Genomic DNA, 25,447 nt, shown 5'->3' on the forward strand with positions numbered 1-25,447 from the left:
AAAATAGATAAAAATGAAAATCTGGAAGAATATTTTACTAATTTTTGAAAATAGAAATCTTTTGTAGTTTTATTGACTAATGTTTGTAGAACTTTGAATGATATATATACTTAAGACTATTCTAATTGTATGCAGGCATTATAAATAGGAAATCATATTTAATTCCAAAAATTCTCTTGTTCTCAGATTGCCAATATTAACAAAGTTCACTTTGCTAAATTTACTTTTGTTATTTAATAATTAATCAAACCTAATATTACCAAATATACTTTATCATGAATAAAGCAGTTGTAAAGAACCACAATAGAAACTATTTTCTAGCCTAATCCAAATTATTATTTTAAATGGTCTCTACCTGCTGCCCTTTAGTTTTCTGCTCTGAGATCTTACAACTTACATTTTCCAATCATTCATAGTCTCACAGTTATTTATTCATATATAAAACATATGCCTTATTAAATACAAATTGTAATTTTTGTTCTGCTAGTCAGTGCATAGTAAAAGCAGTTTATTTTTTTATACATATAATTCCAAAAACACATTATTAAATAATGAAAGAATAAAGAAAAACATTTACATTTTTATTTACTGTGAATAAATAAAATTCAGAAAAACATTTCTGAATGTCCAAAGTGATGTTTTAGTGAATATTGAAGTTTATATCAAATTCAGAAAATATTTATATCTTTGAAAATGTTACTTGGAGTATCACATGCCAGAAATTTCTGGAATAAAATTGGTATGCTAAAACCAATCTGAATGTAATATTTTTGTTTAAGAAACCCTAGTGATATATTTATTATTTAGTTTTAAATACTTTAAACATAGTTATAATCTTGATGTGAATGTGATTGAATTACCTACCACATCATTTTATTAATTTTTACTAAAACTTTAAATATTATAACATATGTCAACTATAAAAAGCATTATGATACTCAATCCTAAACAAAGAATCAAATTTTTAAGAACAATTTTTCTGGGTCAAATCACACAGTTCTTAAAGTATATTCTCAGAATAGAAAATTGGGTGGTTTCTTCTTATCTAAGGTTTTAATACCTAATACGATAACAGAGCTTCATCAATATATGGCTAATAGCAGATGTAAAGTATGTGCTGGTAGTCCATCTCTCATAAAAGTGCCTTTAGCTTTAATTCAAATCCATTGATTTCTACTCCAGTTAAAACTGAAGAACTTAATATGTCTTTTAATCCCTTTATTGTAAGCTAGGATAAAATTAATTTTACCCTGGAACTGCACAAAGCCAATTAACATGATCTTTAGAGTTATTTAGTAAAGTGCTTCAAATTGTTAAATTTATCTTGACCTCTTGGTTGCACTCTCTGACTGCTTTTTAAATGAAGTAATCAATATCTCACAGCCCTTTAAATAGCTTAAACTTCTCAAATATTTTACCTGTGTTCTAGTTAAGCTGTAAGTGAAGTGTTTACTCCTGGTCATGTAAATCTAGAGTCAATTATGCTAAATCTAAAGGCAATTATGTACTTTTGAGGAACACATCATGAATTAAATGGTTGTTTTAATAAAATCAAAGGCTCAAATCATGTATAAAGTAACTCAGTAATGAGTAAACCTATTTCCTACACAGAACAAGTATTCTCTTTGCAACTTAAAATGTAGAGCATTTATGTCCTTTTCATTGCATGGAGCTTCTGTTTTCCACACAGGGCTAGTTGAAGGCATTAATTTTCCTACTGTGATGGGGTGATCAACCGTCCTGTCAAGAAAATGGATCTCCATGTCACCCTTTAGCATGATTAAATGGAGGCATGTCTTGGTGAAAAAATACCAAAATTTCATGAGACAAATGGAACTGTAGAAAGCTCTGCTTTTCCAGAATGGTTTTGTTTTTAATATCTCAAAATGTCCCATTTGGTTGTCAGTTTATTTATAGGAAAACATTGTAGCTAGTTGCATATGTCTTATATTATTTCAGAGAAAACACAGGCACAAGCCAATGATTTAAAATATCTCCAAATCTGAAAACTCAAAAGAATCAGAAACTGCTGTGTATTGTCAGAAAAAAGTAGAGATGGGCATCTGTACCTTATACACACTTACCGGTCTGTGGCTCTTTTAGGGGGACCTTTCCTTGCTCTTACTTCCTCTACTTGTTAACAAAGAACTATCATCTTTTCAGATCTGAGTTCTGATAAAAATTACATCCCATAGAGTTGCAGCCTCTGTAGTGTTCATAGGAGCCTGTGCACATGCCAAACTTTAAATTACACTAAGTGATGTACTTGACAGCTAATTAAGATTTCATATTTTGGCCACTTAGCAGAGGGCACCTGTTATGGCTCTTTCTATTAGCTTAAGGATACAATTTACAAATGGTTGTCTTAAAGTACGTTATTAAAACTTCCCTAAAGTCTTAATTCGTTGCTGAGGAGTGGGAGTTAAGACAAGATTGAGGTAATTAAACAAAAGGAACTTAGAGAAGGTGGAGGGCCAGAGCGGAGGCGGAGCTCTCCAAATGCCCCTGTTGTTTCATTTCCTACTGGAAGCAGCCCCTGTGTGCTCTGTGCCCCCTCCCCCCTCCAGCAGTGGCCGTTGCGGAGGCTGACCGGCTGGGGTCAATGCCTTGCCTATTGATCAGTATCCCTGCAGTCCCTGCTCCGGCAGCTGCTTCATTGGCTTCTTTCAGGGCCTGCTTCAGTACATTAGAATAGAAATCCATAACCAGAGCTGTGCTCATCCAAGCAGGGGAAGAAACTAAATTAAATGGTATAAAACAATCTTGGATCAGGAGTTTGTGCCAATTCATCTTGATCTAAGATGTCACACCGGGCTCTCTGTCTGAGCACCTGGGCTGGAGGCAGCCATAGTGAAAATAGATGGAGCTGCGATCATTCATTTGTCAGCTAAGGAGCAAGGCAGCGGTTAGCAATTCCCTTCTGCAGAGGTCAGCTGACAGAACAATCAGTGCAACTGCAGAATAGAGCTTTCCTTTGAACTATTGTTATGGAGCATGCTCTTGCTGAGGCCTGGGGGAGGGGAGCCTCGCTTGCTTCCTGTTTCAAAAATACTATGTAAAGAGTAAAATATATGCTACACGAATCTAGATGCAGCTGCACAGAGCTCTTACCCCTGGTGTCTGTTCTTGTACATAAATAAAGTTGGTTTTAAATGCATGTACTGAGGTATAGATTATCAAACTGTTAAGTATCGCTTTGCCTAGAATTAGGGGCCATTTTCATCCTTCTAAACACACAGGCAGTGATTATTGATTTTTTTCTTCTTCTTGGTATCGTTAAGCTTTTAGGATATTCCCCCTCTTTAGTAACTATCACAAATCAGTGTTATACTTTGAATCTATAATCACACGTACATACTTGTACTTTCGCTTTAACGTTTCTTGTCTTTAAAACTAGAAAAAAAAATCCACGAAGAAACAGAAATGCATACTATGATACCAGATTAAAAGCTATTATGTTATTTAAAAATTTTATTTTATCTTATTTTACTTTATTGAATTTATTGGTATGACATTGGTTAATAAAATTTTGGTTACTAAAATGTTTGATTGAAGCTTTTTATAGGAAATTTTGTTACAAAATATGACTTAAACCTTGGAAGTTGTAAAGTAATTTTATAAAATTGGAGAAATCATTATGAAGCAGCCTGCATGTAATTTGAAATATACTATACGAAATTAAATTAGAAAAATGAGTAATAACTAACATTTTAAAGGAAATATTTTAAAAGATGAGTCTATTCTCTGTGGGCTCGTTTTAGATTTTTATCTTTCTATACACTGCTTAAAAACAAATGTCAAATGTCCAAGACTAACTTTTTTAAACAATAAAGTGTGACATGCGGAAGCTAAGAAACTATAGCTGCAACAACAACAAATCTTTTCTGTACTCACTTGTACCAAACTTTTCTTGGAATCCAAATAAACAGTAACTATTCCTTGATGTTATCATCTTAGTTTTATAGATAATCCACCCCCATTTTTCCCTTAAATACTTTAATACTGTTTTCTTATTCAATTTTTCCTTTCCACCTCCTAAATTCTTTTTTTAAAAATATTTTTATTGATTTCAGAGAGGAAGAGAGAGTTAGAAATATAAATGATGAGAGAGAATCATTCATCAACTGCCTACTGCACACCCCCTACTGGGGATCGAGCCCACAACCTAGGCATGTGCCCTTGACCGGAATCGAACCTGAGACCCATCAGTTTGCAGGCTGACACTCTATCCACTGAGCCAAACCAGCTAGGGCCGACCATCTAAATACTTTATAATATCCTAACATTTCCACTTCTTAGACTCGTGTAGCTCATCATACCCACATTTTACTCAGCCTTTCAGCACAGGTAAATTCATGAAATTTCAAGTGTATTCTTAAAAGCTTTGTGCTTAAGGTGTTATTGTTTTTTAATTCAGCTTTTGGAGAACCCATATCTAACTTTCTGGCAAGGATTTTGTTTTGTGTTACTTTTGTTTTAGTAAATTGGGATTTTTTAAAGGATTCAGGGTAGGATATCTGGAATCCTTTGGCAGTGTTACCATTAACTGCTCAGACCTCACAGTGAATCTTCATCTGCATCTCCTGTTTTACATCCCAGCACCAAACAACCTTAATCTCTCCCTTTGATTTGTACAGTACCTTCCTAATTGACCACCTCAGTTCCAGCATTCTTCATACGCTCTCAGAATGGTTTTCTAAAACCCTAAATCTAATTAGGTTACTGTGTGGCTTAAACCCTATCTTGATTATCTTCCCATTGCTGCTGGTGGAAATCATGTTCTTCCTCAGAGTCAGACCCACGTGTTGAGGTGGGGTGGGGGTGGGGTGGGGGTGGGGAAGGGGTTGTGGTGTGGTAAGGTTAGAAGGCTGCCCCTGGGTGCGCAATGTCTCATTTCCATCCATCTCATCATGGAAAAAGTCCAGCTTCACCTTCATCAAGGCCAGTGTCCAAAGGGTCTGTGCCATTGGTCTGGCTCAGCAGTCTCGGTCCCTGTCTAGGTAGCGCTGTTCCTGGCTGAAATGCATTGCTGTGCTGCTGTACCCAGGTTCCCGCTTGGAGCCTGTGTTTAGAGTCCAGGCAGCTGCCTGCCTGCAGCTCTTAGGGCCACATGGTTACTATGGAGAGAGACCATGGGAATAAACTGGGCTAGTGGGTGTTACCGTGCAAGAGAGAGAAGGGCTTCGTCTTTGTTAGGCTCAGGTTATATTATCTCGGGCTTGGGAAAGATCAAGCACCCTTTTTCAAACTAACCAATCAACTTCCCAAGCTTTCATGGACTTCTGAGGGGCCTACCCCTAACCATTCATTTCCCAGGCTAGACTGACAGGCCTCTATGGTTGGCATTTTGGCTCCTGCTGCACGTGTGCTTATCTTCCCTGTTATTGTTCTAGCCTTTTCCCCAGTGATCTGCAGGGAGCAGTCCAGTGATTCCCCTGGGAGTGTGTGAGGTTGTAACTTCCCGGTGAAGCGAACAGGCGTATGCTCCCTAGTTGATTATGCTTAATAATGTCTGATTTCCTTTGCGCTCTTTCTTTAATAGTATCTGGCTACCTATGCAAACACATATCCCCCCAAGACTCTTGGGCCTTGTAATCTTACAAGGGTAAATGGATGAAGGCCTCATCTTTTGTACTTCCTTCTTGGTGTCAAGGGATGTAGTCCTGCCTATCCTCAGGCCCAGAGATTCTTCCTACCTGCCAGAGAAAGAGAGGAGCAAAAGGAAGGGAAATCTTCCCACGAGGGCGGGGGCTTTGCAAAATCCAGGTCAGTCTGGTGCTGTCTTTGGGAGGAGTCATATGCTATGTCTGCAGGATGGCACTCCTGGACAAGTTGGCATCCTTGTTGTATTCTAAAGGTGACAAATTTGAGAAAAACTGGCTACCTACACTAACACCATTGTTCAAAGGATAAAAATTTAAATGTGAATATGACCAATAGAGCCTTCTATGACCTGGCCCTTTCCTGACTCTCACCTCATTTTCTACCATTCTCCTCTTCGCTCATAGAGTTCCAGCCCAGTTACCTATCCTTGAAATAGAATGTTCAGATTTCTTCTTGCTTTAGGTTCTTAAACAGTATTATTCTCTCAGTTCGTAAAGTTCTTATAGACTTTGTAACCTTTACATTTCTAATTTCTGTTTAGTAGCCTTTAAGGTTAATAAGGACAGAGACCTTGCTTTTCTCATCCCAATTAATTAATATTAACTCATTAATTCCTATTAGCATAATGCCATGTACTCTAGATGTTCAATTTTATGTGCTGAATGAATGACTAACTGATGGAATGAATGACTTTCTACCACCACTGGCACTTCCTATTTTCTACTTGATCATTGCAAGAGCTGTTTCTTGGTTCCACTTGTTTTCCCTCACAATCTACCTTCCATACTGCTACTATCATGACCTCTCCAACAGTGAATGAACCTGATGTCACCACCCTATACAGAATTGTTCAGTGGCCTTCCATTAATCAAAGGTTAAAAGTCTTTAGCTTGCTGTACAAAGGCCTCTCATGGTTTGATGCCTCTGTAGCCCCCTTCCCCCCATTGTTATTCAGCTGCCTTACCTTCAGTAGTATAGAATGACAAAGCAAAAGGACATGAGAAAAAATAACATAAAACAAAACATCTAAAAGTATTCAGAGGCCCGTGCTGCTAATTTCTTGGTTGGTATACTGAACTCTGAAGGCTCCCCATTTTTTGTCTTGATTTAATTAATGTATAGAGCAACGTACTGAAAAAGGCCAGAAAAACTGGATGGATTAATATTAGAAGGAGCAGAAAGGTGAACTCCAATCAAGCTGGCTCTGGAAGTTCACTTTTAAATCCCTCTGTACCAACTATATATAGCTATGATGGATAAAATATACAAATAGGAAACCAAAGAGGCATAACCAGACCCAGGAAAGATAGATATCTCTGTGGACAGGTAATGGAATAGAAATGCAATCATTTGGGCTGAAACCATTAGCTGCTTTCCAGAAGCAGGCTTTGGCTCCTATAAGCAGAGAGGACTTAAAATATATCATGAATAAAGCTTAAAGCCAGGATCTAGGCTATGGCTTCCTTAGTTCCTGGAAGGACATTGAAAGGATATGAGGACATTGTTACTTGGTTAAAATTGAGGTTGTATTATTAAAGGAGAAAAGGAAAATGTATATTAACTACGTGACTGGCAGTGTGTACCGCAACAGAAAATAAGTAAGTTGTGGCCCTTGCCCGGTGGCTTGGTTGGTTGGAGTATTTTCCTGTACACCAAAAAGGTTGTGGGTTCTATTCCCAGTCAGGACACAACCTAGATTCCAGGTTTGATCCCATACAGGAAACTTGGGGCATATACAGGAGACAAATGGTCAATGTTTCTCTCTCTCACTATTCCTCTCTCTCTCTGTCTCTCTCTCTCTCTCTCTTCCCTTCTCTCTCTCTCTCAAATCAATAAGAAAACAAAACAACAGAAAAAACACAAAAAAGCATATCCTTGAGTGAAAATAAAAAATAAATAAATGAGTTGTCTTCAACCTAATAACCTAAAACTAAAACAAAGAAAAAGAGAGATTAAGGATGAAACCTAAAGAAAGTGGAAAAAATAACAGCAAAAATTAGTGAAATAGAAAGCAATGAAATAATGTCAAAACCAACATGTTTTTTTAAAATCTGATAAAGTATATATTTCTAGCAAAACTGATCAAGAAAGGCATGAAAAATAATATTAGATAAGGCACAAATAAATAATATTTAAAGTGATTATAGGAACTGATACAATTGAGGTTTTTTTAATCAGAGACAATAGGGTAAATAATTTCGCATCAATAAATATAAAAACTTGGATGAAATAGATATTTTAAAATTATAAGTTGTCAGAAGTGACTCAAGAATAGAAAATCAAATAGTAAGTAACTATTATAAATAATGAATTTATAATAAAAAATATACCTTCACCTGGCTCCTCCTCACACCTCAACTTTATCCCCTGCCTTCTGACTCCAGAAGGGGAATATCCTGAGACAAGCTGCAAGAATCATTTAACTGTTTTCAAAGAATTGGGGAGAGAAAGTTACTTAACCCAGTTTTTTGAGGCTTGTATTGTATTGCCACTGAGACCCAACAAGAATAGTGTATGAAGAGAAAGTTATAGTCCAATCTCACCTGTGGACACAAATGTAAAAAAAAAAAAACTTGATTAGCAAATTTAGTTCAGGGTCTGTGTATTGATTGGCCTATTTATCTACCTACCTATCGATCAAGAGACATCTATCCATCCTTCCATTCTTCAGTCTATCCAGAGTTTACCCCGAGAATGCAAGCGTTCGAGGCCAGAAAATACACAACATTTCAGGGGATATTGATATGGTTATACAATAGATTAAAGAACATTTGATAAGGTCAGGATCATGGTGATATTTGGGATGTGAAGAAGGGGTAGTGAAGTCAAGACACAATCCATAGTAGACTTTGTTATATCCACATTAGTTCATTACTTTTTAGTAAAATAAGATTGTGTGCAGATTATACTAAGTTGTCTGTGTACATGTATATCATGATATCCTTTATTCTCTATGTAATTTAATGGACGCTGGTAATATCGCATAATAAATACCAAACAAAAAAATAAAAGGTCGAGGCTAGCGTAGGACTGAGCAAAGGACTAAGCAAAGGCCCTCTACTGGGGATCCAGCCTGCAACCCAGGCATGTACCCTGACCAGGAATATAACCGTGACCTGGTTCATGAGTGGAATTGGTTCAACGACTGAGCCACACGGGCCGGGCTATCGTTTGAGTCTTAAATTCATCATTTCTTCCTTTGTGAACAGGCTCTCCTTGTTTATATGCACTAGTGAGCTCTTGAGGACCTGGACTATTTATTTTTATGTCTCCAATTTCCTGGCCCAAAGTAGATGCTCAATAAATATTTATTAAATTTCTGGGCAAATTTATAAATGAATTAATGAGCAGTCTTTTGTAAAAAGAGATTCATTGAGATAAAATTTATATTTCATAAAAATCTATCCTTTTAAAACGTAAAATTCAGTGATTCTTAGTATATTTGGAGTTGTGCAGATATAAGCATAATATAATTTTACTAGAGGCCTAGTGCATGAAAATTCATGCACTGGAGGGGAGGGTCCCTCAGCCTGGCCTGCCCCCTCTCACAGTCTGGGAGCCCTCAGGGGCAGGAGGTGACCCGGCGATCAGGGGAAGGTGATGCCCCCATCACACCTCTGCTGCTGCCACTGCCGGCAGTGCGAGCCTCGGCCGGCCCTGGTTACCTGAGCCTCGGGTGGCCCTGGGTGGCTGGGGGTCTGAGGGGACTGGGGGACTCCAGAGGCAGGCCTTGCCCCACACCTGCCTCCCCAGAGGGGCTGAGGGGACTGGGCGCTGCCATCTTGTGGCTGTGGGTGCTGCCATCTTTGAGGGCAGGGCAGTCAACTAGCATATTCCCTCCTTATTGGCTGGGCACTGCCATCTTCGAGGGAAGGGCAGTCAATTATCATGTTCCCTCCTTATTGGCTGTAGGCGCCGCCATCTTTGAGGGCGGGGCAGTCAATGAGCATATTCCCTCCTTATTGGCTGGGGGTGCTGCCACCTTTGCGATGACATAAGGGTTAATTAGCATATTCTCTCTTTATTAGATAGGATGACTTTTTATCATCTCAAAAACCCAGCACTCATTAGCTATCCTTAACCATTTCACTCCTGTCCCACCTCTAGGCAATCACTCATCTATTTGCTGTTCTTATAGATTTGCCTATTCTGGACATTTTATGCGAATGGAATCATGCAATGTGTAATTATTTATAAGGACCTTTTCCTTAGCATAATGTTTCAAGGTCATCCACATTGCAGAGTGTATCAGTACTTGATTTCTTTTTATTACTGAATAATATTTTATTGGATGGATATACCACATTTTGTTTATCCATTTATCAATTGAAGGACATTTGAGTTTTTTCCACTTCTTGGCTATTATGAAAAATACTGCTGTGAATATTCATGTACAAGTTTTTGTGTGCACATTTGTTTTCATTTCTCTTGGGTAGATAGATACCCAGGAGTGGAATTGTTGGCCCATATGGAACTGCCAGACTATTTTCCAAAGTAGTGGTACCATTTACATTCCCACCACCATTGCATGAGGGTTTCAATTTCTGTACATCCTCAACAACACATGTTGTTTACTGCCTGTTCTTTTTATTAGAGCCATCCCCGTGGATATGAAATGGTATCTCACTGAGTTTTTTATTTACATTTTTCTAATGACCAGCAATATTGAGCATCTTTTAATGTGTGTATTGGCCATTCATATGTCTTTGAAGAATTAGCTATTCAAATTTTTGCCGATTTTAAGAGTAGAACTTTCTTATTATTGAGTTGTAACACCTATTCTGGATACAGTCCCTTATTAGATTATGATTGACAATATTTTCTCTCAGTCTATGTGTTGTTTTTACTTTCTTGATACTGTATTTAAAGTGCAAACATGCTTAATATTGATGAAATCCAATTAAAAATATTTCAAAATTACTTTTGCTTTTGGGATCATATCTAAGAAATCATTGACTAACTAAAGATCATAAAGATATGCATCTATATTTTCTTCTGCAAGTTCCTTAGTTTTAGCTCTAATATATAGGGCTATAATCCAGTCTGAGTTGACTTATTGCAAGCTGAGAGGTAGAAGTCCAAATTCATTCCTCTGTATGTGGATAACCAGTTGTCCCAGTACCATTTTTTTTTAAAGACTGTTCTTTCCTGAATGAGCAATCTTGAATGTTTTTATAATCATATGTCTTTTTGTATTGATATTCTTTTAATTTATATTCTTATGTTTTGATTTTCAGGTTGCTTATCAAGTGTCCCACAAGTGAAAAAAATTTCCACATCTTATGAGGAAAGACGGAAACAAGCTACTGCTATTGTTTTACTAGGAGTCATAGGAGCTGAATTTGGTGCTGAAATTGAACCTCCTAAACTATTGACCAGACCTCGAAGTTCTAGTCAGATTCCTGAGGGATTTGGTTTGACTAGTGGTGGATCCAACTACTCACTGGCCAGACATACTTGTAAGTTTTGAAATTCCTAATGCTGATGTATCACTTCTCAATACATATTATTTGTTAACAAAATCTAAGAATGTTGAATATATTCCCAGTTTCAACTCACATAGAAGGCTCAAGTGAAGTTAGGAAGCAGGACAATCTGTTTGGCACATTACCCTCTGTCATAGTTGCCCAAACTTCTTTTTAAAAGTTCAAATGTAGTTTTTAAATATTTTTTAACACATTTCTGACATTTGAGTTTTCACAATTTGGTCAAAATTTTAGCCAAAGTTTATGAAACTGGCTTTAAGTTAAAACTTTTAACTTATAAAATCATTTCTCAAAAACTACCTGACATGACCTGAACGTGATTTGAAAAGTTAGGGGTGGAGGTGGAATACCAATTATTTTCATTTAAAAATAATATTTTAAAGTGCATGAATGAGGAATTGGGAATTTCCCCTAATTTAAAAAATATTCCAATACCAGTTTTAAAATGGTGAAATAATTACAATCAGAGCTCAAAGAGCTTGTGTCATCTTGCTCTAGTTCTGTAGTTGGTATGTTAATAATAGGTAAGCGTATTTTATAATGATGTCTGTTGTTACCTTAATGTTGGAACTTCTTTACATAGGTCAAAATGTTCCTGCCACATTGCAAAATCATTTCTAATGTTGTTATGTTAAGGACCATACATCCTACTGAATACATCACAAGCTTTTTTTGTAGAACAAGTTGCAATATGTTCTTTTGGTGTGTTTTTTTGTTTTTTTGTTTGTTTGTTTTTAACCTTTAACAAAGGAAAAAGATATATGTTAATTTGGGAGTTACGATGGCCGAGAATTTCATTGGATCATTATTCTGTACTTTCGCTGTGAAATCAAGGGACTGTATTGGAGGCTTTTATTACTGAAGCCCTATTATAACTTAGCTGTCGTGTCCCCTCCCCGCTTTGGTTCAGAATGCAGCAAATATTTTTTAGTGTTCGTAATCTTTTCATCTCTACTTGATATTGAGAATCAGAGAGTAATAATAACAAGACCACCACCAACAATAATAAAACTACTAATTGTTTTGAGCACAATTTTAAGCTTTTTATATGCATTAACTCAGTCCTCATTTCCTTTTTTAAAAAAAATATTTTTATTGATTTCAGAGAGGAAGAGAGAGAGATATAGAAACATCAATGATGAGAGATAATCATTGATTAACTGCCTCCAGATGCCCCCCAATGGGGATCAAGCCCACAACCTGGGCATGTACCCTAACCGGGAATCCAACTGTGACCTCCTGGTTCATTGGTCGACGCTCAACCACCAAGCCACACCGAATGGGCCATAGTCACCTTTTAAATTGGTATCTGCATTTAACACATTAGACTAGGGGGCACAGAAGGGTTTAGTCAGCCTGGCCAACTTCATACCTTTAGGAAATGGCCTTTTGAGGCTCAGCACCATCTGTTGGTTCCAAAGCTCATGCTTTTGACCAGTATGCAAACTGCTGCTGTTCAGTGGTTGCTAGTTGAAAGGGCTTAATGACTAACCTGTGACTAACCAATTATTAATGACTTTATAACTTGAAAAGTACTTTTTTTTGGGGGGTTGCCTTTAAATTTCATTCCATTACCCTACTTTTTCATCAAAGATCTTAGGTTCCTTGGCATTAAATTTGCCTACCACAGTTTATAATTATCAGCTTAAATCTTGCTCTCCTTGTTAGAAACAGTTAGCTATCTAAATATGCTGTGTCTTACTTAGGCTCTTTTCAGTCAGTGATGTGTTAATTAACTAGTTATAATGTAAACCTGCTTGAAGTTGCTGTATGTATTGCCATGTTATTTGTTTACGTGGCATTTACTAGTAGGATGTATTGGTAGCATTACAAATTTAGCCTTTATGGCATCTCATTGAATGAGATAATAATTATTATCCTCATTTTGAGATAAGGCCATTAAGATACAATATTTGATGAACTTTAATTGCTAATGTAGTTAGAGGTATAGAGGTGAAGTCTAAACTTCCTCATAAAGCCATTCTGTGAAAACTCTTTATGTCCCAATTATCCACATTGATGGGAAGGAAGAGTGATTCTGATACTTAATTCAAAAGTCATTTTTAGCCTCTCTCTCCCTCCCTCTTTAAAGTTAATACAAACATTTTGAAAATAAAAAAACCTTTAAAAAAAGGCATATTTAGTTTAGTTTTATAATACATTTTATACTTAGATTTGAATATGTATGAATCTTTTGTGGGTGTTACACTTCACATTAAACACCAAAATCACATATTGAAGACAAAGCTGAAGGACTCTGTGATCAAGAGGCCTACACTAGACCACTCTATTACCTGTACCCTTGGTAAGTGAAGTGTCCCTCTGGGTCACAGTTTCCTCTTACATAAAATAAAATACCGGAACTATTCTCTTTTTATAGCCCTTTTTGTCCAATTAGTCTCTGCTTCTGAAGAGAAATAGAAAGCACCTCAGGAAATTCACCTTCTTCGTAACCTTCCCATTTTCTTCTCCACATACCGATGGATGCTTCCCAACTTCATTCGAGATTCTTCATTTGTATTTGGTTCCACAAAATAAAGCATTTTAGACTATTTTAGGGTATTATTTATAATATTACCTTGTAGGACTTTTGGTTCTTTCTTTTGGTCTCTTCTGCTCAGTTTATAATTGTGGAATTATGCTGGCAGGTCTGTAGTAAATCCCATTTTGATCTCTCATTAGCTTTCTTACTTTGGGCAAGTGTCATAAGTCATTTCCCTAGGCAGCAGACTCCGAGGCAGATTTGTATGCAGACCTGTTCTGGGATCAATACCTTTAGGAGAGTGAAAGAAGCAGGATTGGGCAAGGGAGAGGTTGAATTGCATTTCAATTGCCTAGAAAGCCTCAGCCCATCTCAGGGAACTCTGGAGCTGGGATGACCCTTCAGACTTGTCCTGAACTAGGACTGAGGGCTTGGCCTTTTATCCTTGTGTCAGTCAGTCACTGGAATCAAGTCATTGGTGCCCTGAGCAGGGGGTGTGATCTTGAGTGAGGCAGCTCTTCCATTTAAGGCAAACCCCACAGAGGGACTGGGCTGAGGTGTATTAGCCACTAACGCACCATGAGCTTGGGAAGTGAGTGCTTCAGTCGTGGAGGGGAGGAGATGGGCAACCTCTCCAGCTCCCACTCAGCAGGTAAGTCAGGGGTGGGGAACCTTCTTTCTGTCAAGGGCCGTTTGGATATTGATAACATCATTCATGGGCCGTACAAAATTATCAACTTAAAAATTAGCCTGCTATATTTGGTCAAACATTTAGCTCACCCCTAATGCCTTAGCAGAGCCAGACCAAATGATTTCGAGGGCCTTATACGGGCCGGATGTTCCCCACCCCTGATGTAATTAATTTATGTGTGTCCCAGTTCCCTTTCTATCAACAGAAATGGAGAGCGGGACTGCTGTTTATTTTACACACTTTTTATTCCAACTTTATACCGAGCTCCTATTACCCTGCAAGACAGATATTTCATCCAGCACCTAGCACAATACAAGACACATTAATAATAGTAACTGAGCATTTACACTGTGGCAGGCATTTTGCCCGTATTATCTTCTGTGATCTTCTAATGCTATCAAATAAGTCCTAATATTATTCCCATTTTTCAGATGAAGAAACTGAGGTTTTGGATTAAACTTTATTCCTGCAGACAATAAATTGAGGGCACAGGTTAAATGTTTTAAGGTCATACTGCTAAAAAGTATCAAGCCTGGACTTGAGCACCTATCTCCCAACTCTAAATCAGTGTATTTTCACCATTTCAAATAGTTTTCTTGTGTTACAAATAGGAAAGATTCCGAAGTGGTGCTGAAAAAAAGGAGGATCAAGGCAGCAGGTACTAGGCCACCTTTAAATCTGAACATTTATTGAATCGTTCTTTAGGGGTGTGCTGGTGCCATGGAGATACAAATGTGTGCAAAATCCGCACCTCTGTAATCGTGAACTGGCTTGTATCTGTGGTGTAAAATATTTAGATTAGAAAAAAATCACTTTTTCCCTACAGTGGGGCTTTAGAAATATTAGAGTTCATCAGCTAGCCAAGGTGTATAACCTCACTGATGTTACATGGAAAATACTGTCTTTATGTGCATTTGTGTTTTTGTTCTGGGAAAAGCATCCGCAAATTTCATTCAATTCTCAAAGCATAGTCATTAAAATAAAAATGGATAAGAATTCCAAGAGTTTGTTAGAATAAATTGTTATTACTCTGATTTTAAAAACAATAAGTTATGTCCCTCTTAACTAGTTCAATTATAATACCACCAAATAGGAGCTTCAGTTTGATGTCACTTAAGGAATATTTCAATTATGTGAGAAACTGTATTTAGTTTCCTATGGTGCTATGTTTGACTTCATTTTGTTGTAGTCTGCTATTGTGAAAATGATACTCCAAATACTTCCTGAGCTTCCTAACAATGCATGTTTTGTTTAATGAATATGTTAATATTGGTTAAGGATGATTTTATAATGAATTTACTTCCTAAATTTTAATGTAAGAAAGTTAAACCAAATCTCAAATGTTTTAGCAGCAAGATTAGAACTAGTGGTAGCAAAACCAGTGGTAGTCACCAGATATAGAAAAAGTACCAACAATGATGAGGAAAGCAGCATGCCACTTGCAAGGATAAGTAGTGACAAAAGAGTGTATATTTACCAAGTTTACAAACAAGTCATCAGATTGTGTTGCTGAGTTGCTGCTGTGGCCATAGAGATTGCATTTCTCATTACTTAGCCTCATTTTTCTAACCTGGCCTTTCCGGCACTGGGATGGAATCCTGCCTTCTTATCTGGCTTCTTACTCCACCGTCCACTTCATTCATTCATTCTCATTGCACCAACTCAGCTTTCCATGTTCTTTCCCACCACTTCTCATTTGTAATTTTACCTTTGAAATTCATCTGGTCCAGACACCACTTTATTTGCATCGCCATTATACCTTCTGTGTTTAGAGCTGTAATTCTTCACTCTGGCTCTGCACTAAAATCATATGTAGAGTGCCTTAAGAATACATAAGCATTACCCTAGAGTTTGTATTCAGGAAGCAGGGGGTGGAATTTAGGCATCTATGTTATTTTTAAAGCTTCGTATGTAATTTTCTTTTGTAGCCAGAGTAGAGAATCCTAGTATAATACAGAATTCTTTAGTTGTTTTAATTGTTATATGGTTGTTCTGGTCATTAAACTACCTTAATGTATAAATTATAATTTTCTTTGTATTTTAAGATGGAAGAGAAAATGGGAACTAATCAGAGTGAATAGGTGGCAGTGTATTACCCTCAGAGCTAATTCTTTTTGAAAAAAATATATTTTTATTGATTTCAGAGGGTAAGGCAGAGGGAGAGAGAGATAGAGACATCAATGATGAGAGAGAATCATCAATCAGCTGCCTTCTGCATGGCCCCTATTAGGGATCAAGCCGGCAAACAAGGCAAGTGCCCTGACAGGCCATCAAACCATGACCTCCTGGTTTATAGGTGGACACTCAACCACTGAGCCACACTGGCCAGGCTCTCAGAGCTAATTCTTGAGGTAGTTCAGTTTTTTTATTGGAATTTTATTGTTCTGGATTACTTGGGTTTCAGTCTTGATATCACCACAAAGTAACTGGTAGCTTAGTTTCTTTAACTAAACATGGGAATAATGATAGCACCTACCTCACAGAATTATTGTGAGGATTAAGTAAATTAGTGTATGGAAAGCATTTAGAAAGTGCCTGACATTCAAGTGTTAGTCAAATGTTAGTAGTTATTATTTTTACTAGAAATGTTTATAGGAGGATAAGGAAAGGAAATAGCTCTTTTTAAAGCATTGTTATCTAATAGGAGATTTATATATATATATACTACATTTTAAAATCTTTTTTAAGAACCTTAGGAGGTAGGTATTGCTGTCAATATTTTATATATGAGTTAACTGATACAAAAATTAAATAATTTCCTTAAGGTTGCCTATCTTGTAAGAGATTTGAATCTGGATGCATTCTCCCCCGCCACCCCAAGCCCAGAATACTTTTCTTACACTACATACATATTCCCACTGTTTGTGGCAAAGCATATTGCTCCTAGAGGATTTATGTAAAAATATACTAAAACACCAAGTTTTTCAGTAAAACCATGGTTTTACCTTGTTTCTTATTTTAACCACATCAACAATATGAAGCTCAGATCCAATGGAAATTTTCACTATTCTTCTGTTTTTCCTTGTAAATAATTTATGTTGTGTAACAGCTTTATCATTTTTAACAGAGATCTGACACTTGCATTTTAGGCCCTGTTTGGTGATGTAATCCCATCCTTGTTCTCCAAAAATAACTTTAATTTGCAATCATTTTTTGTTAATTCACTGCACTGATGGGCTTTAGGTTCCTCTTCCATAAAACAAGCAAGTTGGACAAGGTTATTTCTAAAGCCACTTCATCTAAAATTGCAGGGTTCTGTGAAAGTATTAATGTGATTATTCTTACTCTAACTATAGATTGCTTGTGTTTATTGCTGCCACTTGAACTTGCTTATCTTATTTTGTTTGCTCTGTACCAATTGTTCTATCTGTTTTTGTAGGTTCCACAGCTATGCCATATGTTTGACACTGAGCATCTTTAATGTATTTTCTGCCATCCCTCATGGGATTCTTATATCAGCTTACCAGGCTACAGTTATTTCTACATCACATATTCTCTACACATATCCAGCTTCATGGACTTGCGTAATATTGAATTTAGTTCAGTAGCTAAATATAATATCTGTGGTAGTTTGAGATTTGTACCTTATAGGAATAGAGTACGAAGTCATTATAACAATTTTTTGGTCTAGATTGTGATGAAGCATTGGTATAAGACTCTAACAGCCATCTAATGTATGTATTAGTTACCTTGATTCAGTTTTCAATTTTAGTTCAATTTTAAATGTCCTTGATTTCTTGTTCCCCGGACTGAGTGTAGTTGAGTCAGTGACAATTGTTAGCATTGTATTGCAAATGGCAACTCCCGCCCTCCTTTTTTCCCATAGGACATTCCTAGTTCTGGTTTTTAAAATAATCTTGGTCTGAGGTTTTCTGACAGCTCTACAGAATGGTTCCTTCCAATTTATATGTCCTTTTTCAATTATAGTTTGGATTCAATATTATTTTATAATAGTTTCTGATGTAAGCCATAGTGGTTAGACATTTATATAATTTCCAAGGTGATCCTCCTGGTAAGTCTAGAGAACTCACCTGGCACCGTATGTGGTTATTACAATATTGACTATATTCCCTATGCTGTACTGTATGTCAATGGGGGGAAAAGAGGGACATAGGTAATACTTTTAACAATAAAGATTTAAAAAACAAAAAAACCTAAGGTAGATCATATCACTCAGGGGTAGCTAGATAATTAATCGGCAAGACAAATAACAAAAAAATCAGTAGCTTTTCTATAAACTAGTGAACAAAGTAGGGACATAAATGTGTACATTTTTATTCAATTTTATAGTAAATAGTATCTATTCAAGGGTCTAAAGTAACAGTGACCAAAGTACTAAAAGTGGTTCTCCCAGATACAAATAAGAAAAGGGACTACATTAGAAGGAATCTTGAGATAGGTGGTCTTGAGTATGCATACAGATAGATAAAGAAATGTAGATTTGTGTGGCTGACTACCAAAAGAGGTAAAAGAAACTCCTAGGGGTTCAGAAGTAACAGAAGATCAGCTACTTGTCTAGGATGAAGTAAAATGGATAATAAGGGAACTAGGGACTGGGAGAGTCCCTCTTTCTAAGGAGGTGGAGCTACTGAGGAAACCCCATCCTGTGGGGCGTGAGAAAGCCTGCCCAAGGGCAGGCCCTGTTGTCTGTGAGCAGTGTGGAGGGATGGGGCTGAAGGTGCTCTGATGCAGCACCTGTTACTGGGGGCAAGTGATGGTCCACATGAGTCAGAGCAGCCTGCCATTTCCCAGGGTTGGCAGGCCAGAGCTGCTTGCGGGGCAGTGTCTTTCCTCTTGCAGGATCACTCTGTTGACCTCTGTTGACCAAGCGTAACCCTTTGCACTCGCTTGCTTTTTTCTCGATTCCTTTATTCTACTCGGGATTTAATTTTTTAAATACCCCAGATTTTACAAAGCGCGGCAGTAGAATAAAAAACTGCATTTTCTTTTCATACAAACTTATTTATTTGGATTTTTTTATATTTCAAATTATTGATACATTCAAAGAGTATAAAAAGAGCTGCTACCGATGCTAACTGTGTCGAGTCACACTCGACATCCGAGTGCAAAAGGTTAACATTCTCCAGCTGGCAAAGAGGTGTTTACTGTGCTACTGTTACAAAGCCAGGGGGAGGTGGTAGATTTGGAGCTGAGAGACTACCAATTGATAACTGTCCTGGAAGAAATAATTGATCATTATAGTTCTAAAACCCAATCTAATAAGTCAGATCACTAAAATTTTATTCTCTGCTTGGTCCTTTATAATGAACCAATTATTTTCTCCGTAAGTATTTTTTTTTGAGTCGAGTTATTATAGTATTATTTTTATGGTTTGAAAGACTGACCAAGAAATTGTCCTCTATGTTTCTTTCTGAGAAGTACCTTTACCATAGCTGAATAGATCCCTAGACAATGTAGTCATGTACCTACTGAAAGGGGTAGGCTTACTACAGAACTGCACCAGGCCTCACAAAACTGCACTCTGCCCGTGTGTGGTCAGCACAACAAACTCTGTTCTGCATTTACAGATAAATAAGTGATGGTTGGCAACTATTGTTCCAAATTTGCATTTCAGTGGCCTAGTAATGTGCCATCACTTACTACTACTTCTCAGGGATGTTAGTGATAAGGAATAATTAATGATTTGTTAACAAGATCAGATCTTTGATTATAATGTACAATAGATGTACAAATTCTATATTTAACTTTTATTTGCCTTTTAATTGCTATGGATTTCTGGGCCTGCTACTCGCTACTTTATCAGACTGAAGAAATGGTTCCTATAATCTCTTATCCGCAGTCCCAGTAGACATTACCATGTACTTTCTCCAGAACAGAGAAGGCAGCCCACCTCCATGAGGTGTTGTAGAAGGTTGCAGTGGCGTCCATTTCAGCTGCAGTTGTCAGTCACCGGGACAGCAGCATCTGGTGTTAGGAAACGATGAGAATGGCAGGCAGAGGGCTTACTAGTGTTTTCCTGTTGAATGGTTTATAGGGGATCGCTATTGGTGGGTGGAGGATTCATTGGATTTTTAAGCACTAGAGAAGTTTAGGCCAAGAAAAGGTAATGTATTAAGCCCGAGCTCATTTAAAATTCTACTTGGTCTGACCGACCATCGCCTTACAGAGCAGTCTGCTCAGAATGTCTCCAGGGCCGGTCCTCTGCCCTCCCAGAGCTTCCGATGGCATTGGCTTGACTGGAGCAGGTGGTTCTGCTTCTGGGAAGGGGAGAGTTCTGGGCAGTAGCACAAGCCCTAAAATATTGATGTGGCCACTCCGAAAGTATAGTAATATTCTGTAGTTATAGGCAGCATGTCATTCGAGCTGTTTTCATTGCCCAGAAATCGTTATGCTGAACCTATAGGTTGTCAATCAAGTTAATTTTGGTAACTGCACAGTAGATTGTGCCTTTGTGGATGTGTATATATAATTATATAATATGCTTATTCAATGGATATAAAAAGATTAAAAAGTCTTTATATTTAGTGCCTCCCTTCTATCACATATATGTAGTCACCTGAGTGCACAAAGGTAGAAGGCCCATGTGACTCTTGTCCCTAAATGCATATGCTGCAGGTGTGGTGGTAGTAAGGACTACGACGTATCAGGTGTTAGCTTGTACCCCATGACAATGCCATTCTTTAATGTCAAAGTGGTCAAATATAGGCAGGCCTCAGAGATACTGTGGGTTCAGTGCCAGACCACTGTAATAGAGCAAGGCATAATATTGTAGGTGGAGGGGCTTGCCTTCAATTTGTAAAAACCCAACATCTGTGAAGCACAATAAAGCTAAGCGCAATGAAATGAGGTCTGCCTTACTGGCTATTTCACATGGTTCAACTTAATATTAAAGCATAGGCTGTGCTGTGATTTGGAAGAGCACCAAGTCATTAAAGCAAATTATATAAGCCAGAACCCAAATTAACCACAACTGGACGAGAGACAGAAATGATGTTAAGGAAAGTAAAGCTAATGGGTGACTTATGACTCGATCCTATACTGAGGCGGCAAATGTGAGGTGAGCCCCTCAGCACGGCATTGGCAGAAAAGATTTTGGTCAACAGATTTTTCGCTCTCTGAATCATGTGTTTTATGTCTAGGATTATATAAATCCTTGCAGATAACTCCTTTGACATTTGTTTATCTGGTTGCCTTCTGACATACTAACTCAGCAGATTTTTCTTTCTAAACACTTTGCTATCTTTCTAACTTTTGAGCATCAAGGTGATTGCCCCTTGGTGGTATTGTATATTTGCGACTAGGGTGGCACTTTGGTGTTATATTTAATGAATAGCCTTGACTGCAAAGATGATATTAGAAAGCACCTCATCTACCTTTGAGATTGTGCATTTTTTATTGGTCTACTTTTATATCCTGATATTTCCTAAAGATGAGGGCTAACAAGGTCTTTGAATTCTATGAATGAAATTATAATTAATTTGATATTATTTTTAATAATCTTCATTCTTGTGGTAAGATATATTTGTCCTTTTGAGATCTGAGCTATGGATAGTGAGTATCCATTAATAAAACAGCAGCCTGTTGACATTTGTGTTTCCATTTTTGATACAAGTCGGATTCTGAGTTGTTCTGTCAACCTCAAGAAAAGGGTGACAGATAAGCTGGTAGACCCGGTGCCATCTCACTGGTGATAAACAGTCAGTTTTTCCCATGTTATCCAGACATGAATTTATTTAAATACTTTGATTGGTACCTAGACTGATTTCACCTTGCCATGGTTCACAATATATTTCAATTACAATGGACTATCCTTAGTAATAATTCATGGCTTTCCATTTAAAGTACAGTAATGTAATCTTTACAAAGTTAATGGGTTGATAAATTTGTAGGACTATTATATCTCAAATATGAAAATGCAGGCACTAAATTTTAATACAGCATATGTTTTAAAATCTTAGCTGTTGATGATGCTATTAGTTAGAAGTGTTTTTGCTTTTAAATTTAATCACATCCAAACTTAGTGACAACATTAGCCTAACTCGGGACAATGATGTGTTTTGTGGCCTTTTGAATCCAAGATACTCAGATGATTTAACATGGGACATTATCATATTTAAACTGCATGACTGTGTGGAAAGTAGAGATTGGCAGTTACTCCTGCCTTCTACATGTGGAAACCAAGAAAAGTAATGTAGTTCATTCCTGACAGACAGGAATAATCCAGTAAGCAGAGTCTTTGCTCTCAATTATGATTAGTAAGTCACTACGTGAAAATTCATGTTTGAATGTATTACCGAGGAAATGTCACTTTCCAATACCCTTTTCTTAAGCTTTTCCCCTCAAAATTCCAGAATCTTTGTGGTATGGTCATCTTCAGATGAACTACAAAACTTAAATTTTTTCGATTTTTTTTTTTTTTTTTTTATGGAACAGTGAGAGGATTGGAAGGGATGAAGCAGGTGGAAGTAAATATTAGGGCAAATATTCTAATGCAAAAAATTGGCATGAAGTTATGACAAGTAGAACAAGAAAGCATATGGTTAGTCTCACAGATATTAAAGGGTACGTACAACTTAGAGTATATAGGAAACAGAAGTTTGATGAAACAAGAAAAGACTAAAAATTTAAATTAAACTTGAAATCTAAGAAATATGTTATCCAAAACCATTTAAAAAACTCCTACATGGTATTGATTCTCTTGTTGTTACAAATCATTTTTTAAAGATATTAAGAATTTCAATTTAGTTTTTAACTAGTTTTATTCTAATGGGTTTAGAGATACAAGTGTTTTTGCTCTAAAAACTTACAGTTTAAGACAGGCAATCTATTTTAAATTTGATACCTACTTGAAATTTTATTTATATATTATATGAAATCATGAGTGCTAAAAGTAAACTAATTTGTTGTAGAAATGGTTCTCCACATGACTCACAATTCAGAAGCAAGTTAAATTATTTATATTAAAAGACAAGTAAAAAGGCATTAAAAATATAGCACAGTGGATGGAAACAGAAACACATCCACTTATTTTGATTCAAGAGTTTGATCTGATACTGAGGGGGAAAATCACACAAACCTCAGCATCGCTTTTGAATGATGCCAGAAATAAACTTGTTATTGTGAAAACTCATAAATAAAGAGAAATAAACATTTACTCTGTGTATTTTATACAAATCATCTCATTGTAACAAAATGGTTGATGCGAGAAAATTCTTCTTGATAACAGTATTCTAGCCAATAAATGAAGAAAAGATGAGAGGACATCACCATTTTGCCATCCTAATCAATTAATGGCTCTTTAAGATGACCAAAAAAGGGACAGCTGAGCATTATATACTTCTTGATGGAAATACATCTAAGAAATATTTTTTAAAAATTCAAACCTGAATCTCTTCAGGCAATTTATAGAAATACCGTAACAGAGGTCAGAAGAACACTCTTTAAATACCATGAAAAGGCTATCTCAGCAGAATTGGATTTTAGGAATCTCAGTTGGACAAAAGAAATGATATCTTCCCAGAAGGGGTAGGGGCAAATTGTAGATTAAGAGATTTAATAAAGAGACATATTTGGATTAGGATTGGAAAAGACAAATGTAAAAAAGTGAAGAAAAGAAAGAAAAAGAGGGAGAGGTAGCAAGGGGAACAGAATCACTAAAATGTGAATCATCAATAATTCCTAATATCATCAAATTGGCTATTTGATGGTATTAGGAATTATTGATGATTTTGTTTACTGTGGTAATAGTATTGTGGTTATTTTTTTTTTTTAAGTCCCAACCTCTAATCTTTTAGACACCTATACTGAGTAGTTACTGATGAGATTTGCTACAAAGTAATTCAAGGTGTTGGGGAGAGTGAGTGAGGGGTTGGATGAAACAAGATTGGCCAGGAGGTCATGATGTTGAAGCTGGTTATTATACTTTTCTTTCTACTTTTTTGAAGTTTTATGTAATAAAAAAAAGATGTCTAACATTGGAACTGGCTGTCCCACAGGATAGTGAACTCCATGCCACCGGACTCAGTGTTCTGAATTTATAGGTCTTCAGTGAGTCCACAAATTTGTGGACTAAGAATTAGAGATCTCTGGGCCAGATCATCTCTCAAGTCCATTCTAATTCTGAGCTTTCTAAGTCTGTATTTCTTTGAGTGGCATGAACAAGATGCACTCCAGAAATTAAGGGACACTTGGTTTAGTGACCAACAAAGCTTGATAAATAAAGTGAAATTTAACCAAGACCTTGAATGATAACTTAAAATATGGACAGTGGAGTATGAATCAAATCCCTTCGTTCATTCCGCAAATATTTTTAATGCTTCCTCAGGGCCAGAAGTGTGCCATGCACTGGGGTATATGGTTGTAGTCACAGTTATAATGATGATAATGTTGAACCCATTTACTATGGAAGCTTTGTGTTACCATAGAGAGAATGCTGGTTTTTGAGATTGGAGCTTTGGCTTCTAGACCTTTGATTTAGAGGAAGGTGCATAACCTGACTCAGCCTCTGTTTTCTGATCTATCATAATGAGAAGGTTGGACCATTCCAGCTCTTGTCTTTTTTTATAAAATATGATGCATGAAGATATTTTGCTCTACAGCTTTTGTTATAAATATGGATGAGATGGTATGTGGAACTAAATTTTTCTTTTTCTTTTTATCCTATCAATAGCCGTGAAATTTGCTCATCATGGGGAGTGGGTAAGGGTATTTTCTCTTTTTTTCTGTCTCTGTAATATAGTTGTATAGACAAATATTTATGCTAGCATAATTAGATTCTCTCCATAAACCCAAACAGGTCTGATCTTAAGCTCATTGACTGTCTTGGAACAGAATTGATCTTGCTTTCACATTTGATTCACCCGCTGCAGCTTTTGAGAGGACGAAAAATCGCATTGTGAGCTGTGTGTAACTAGGCCAGAGATAACAAGAGGAGGTTGGGAAACCAGTGCTATATTGGTTTGCTTTTGTCTTCATTTTATGTGTTAATGTATGTAGATCATTCTGATAACAGTTTCAGCCATCCTTGAAGAGCGATGCCTGTTAGACTTTTCATTCTTCACACAGGTTAAAATGATTCAGCGATTATTTGATTGTCATGAAACCATTTTACAGTTTCTGGGGTTACCAGGAGAAAGCAAGTTGATATATTTAAATTGCAACATTAATTATAAAATTTCTTTGCAGATCTCCTCTTAAGTCTGGACTATGACATAGCCTATGACT

The 25,447-nt window shown here is 36.8% G+C and overlaps 1 protein-coding gene across 2 annotated transcripts in view; it reads left to right on the plus strand.

Annotated features, from left to right (window-relative positions):
* WDR7 (WD repeat domain 7) overlaps nt 1–25,447 on the plus strand; it is a 304,621-nt gene that overhangs the window by 171,028 nt on the left and 108,146 nt on the right. For both annotated transcript variants that reach the window (XM_054723656.1, XM_054723657.1), the window contains one exon: nt 10,842–11,063. In XM_054723656.1, coding sequence (XP_054579631.1) covers nt 10,842–11,063 — 222 coding nt within the window. The remainder of the gene's footprint in view (nt 1–10,841; nt 11,064–25,447) is intronic.

The sequence above is a fragment of the Eptesicus fuscus genome, chromosome 12 (genome assembly GCF_027574615.1).
Source record: "Eptesicus fuscus isolate TK198812 chromosome 12, DD_ASM_mEF_20220401, whole genome shotgun sequence".
Taxonomy (NCBI): Eukaryota; Metazoa; Chordata; class Mammalia; order Chiroptera; family Vespertilionidae; genus Eptesicus; species Eptesicus fuscus.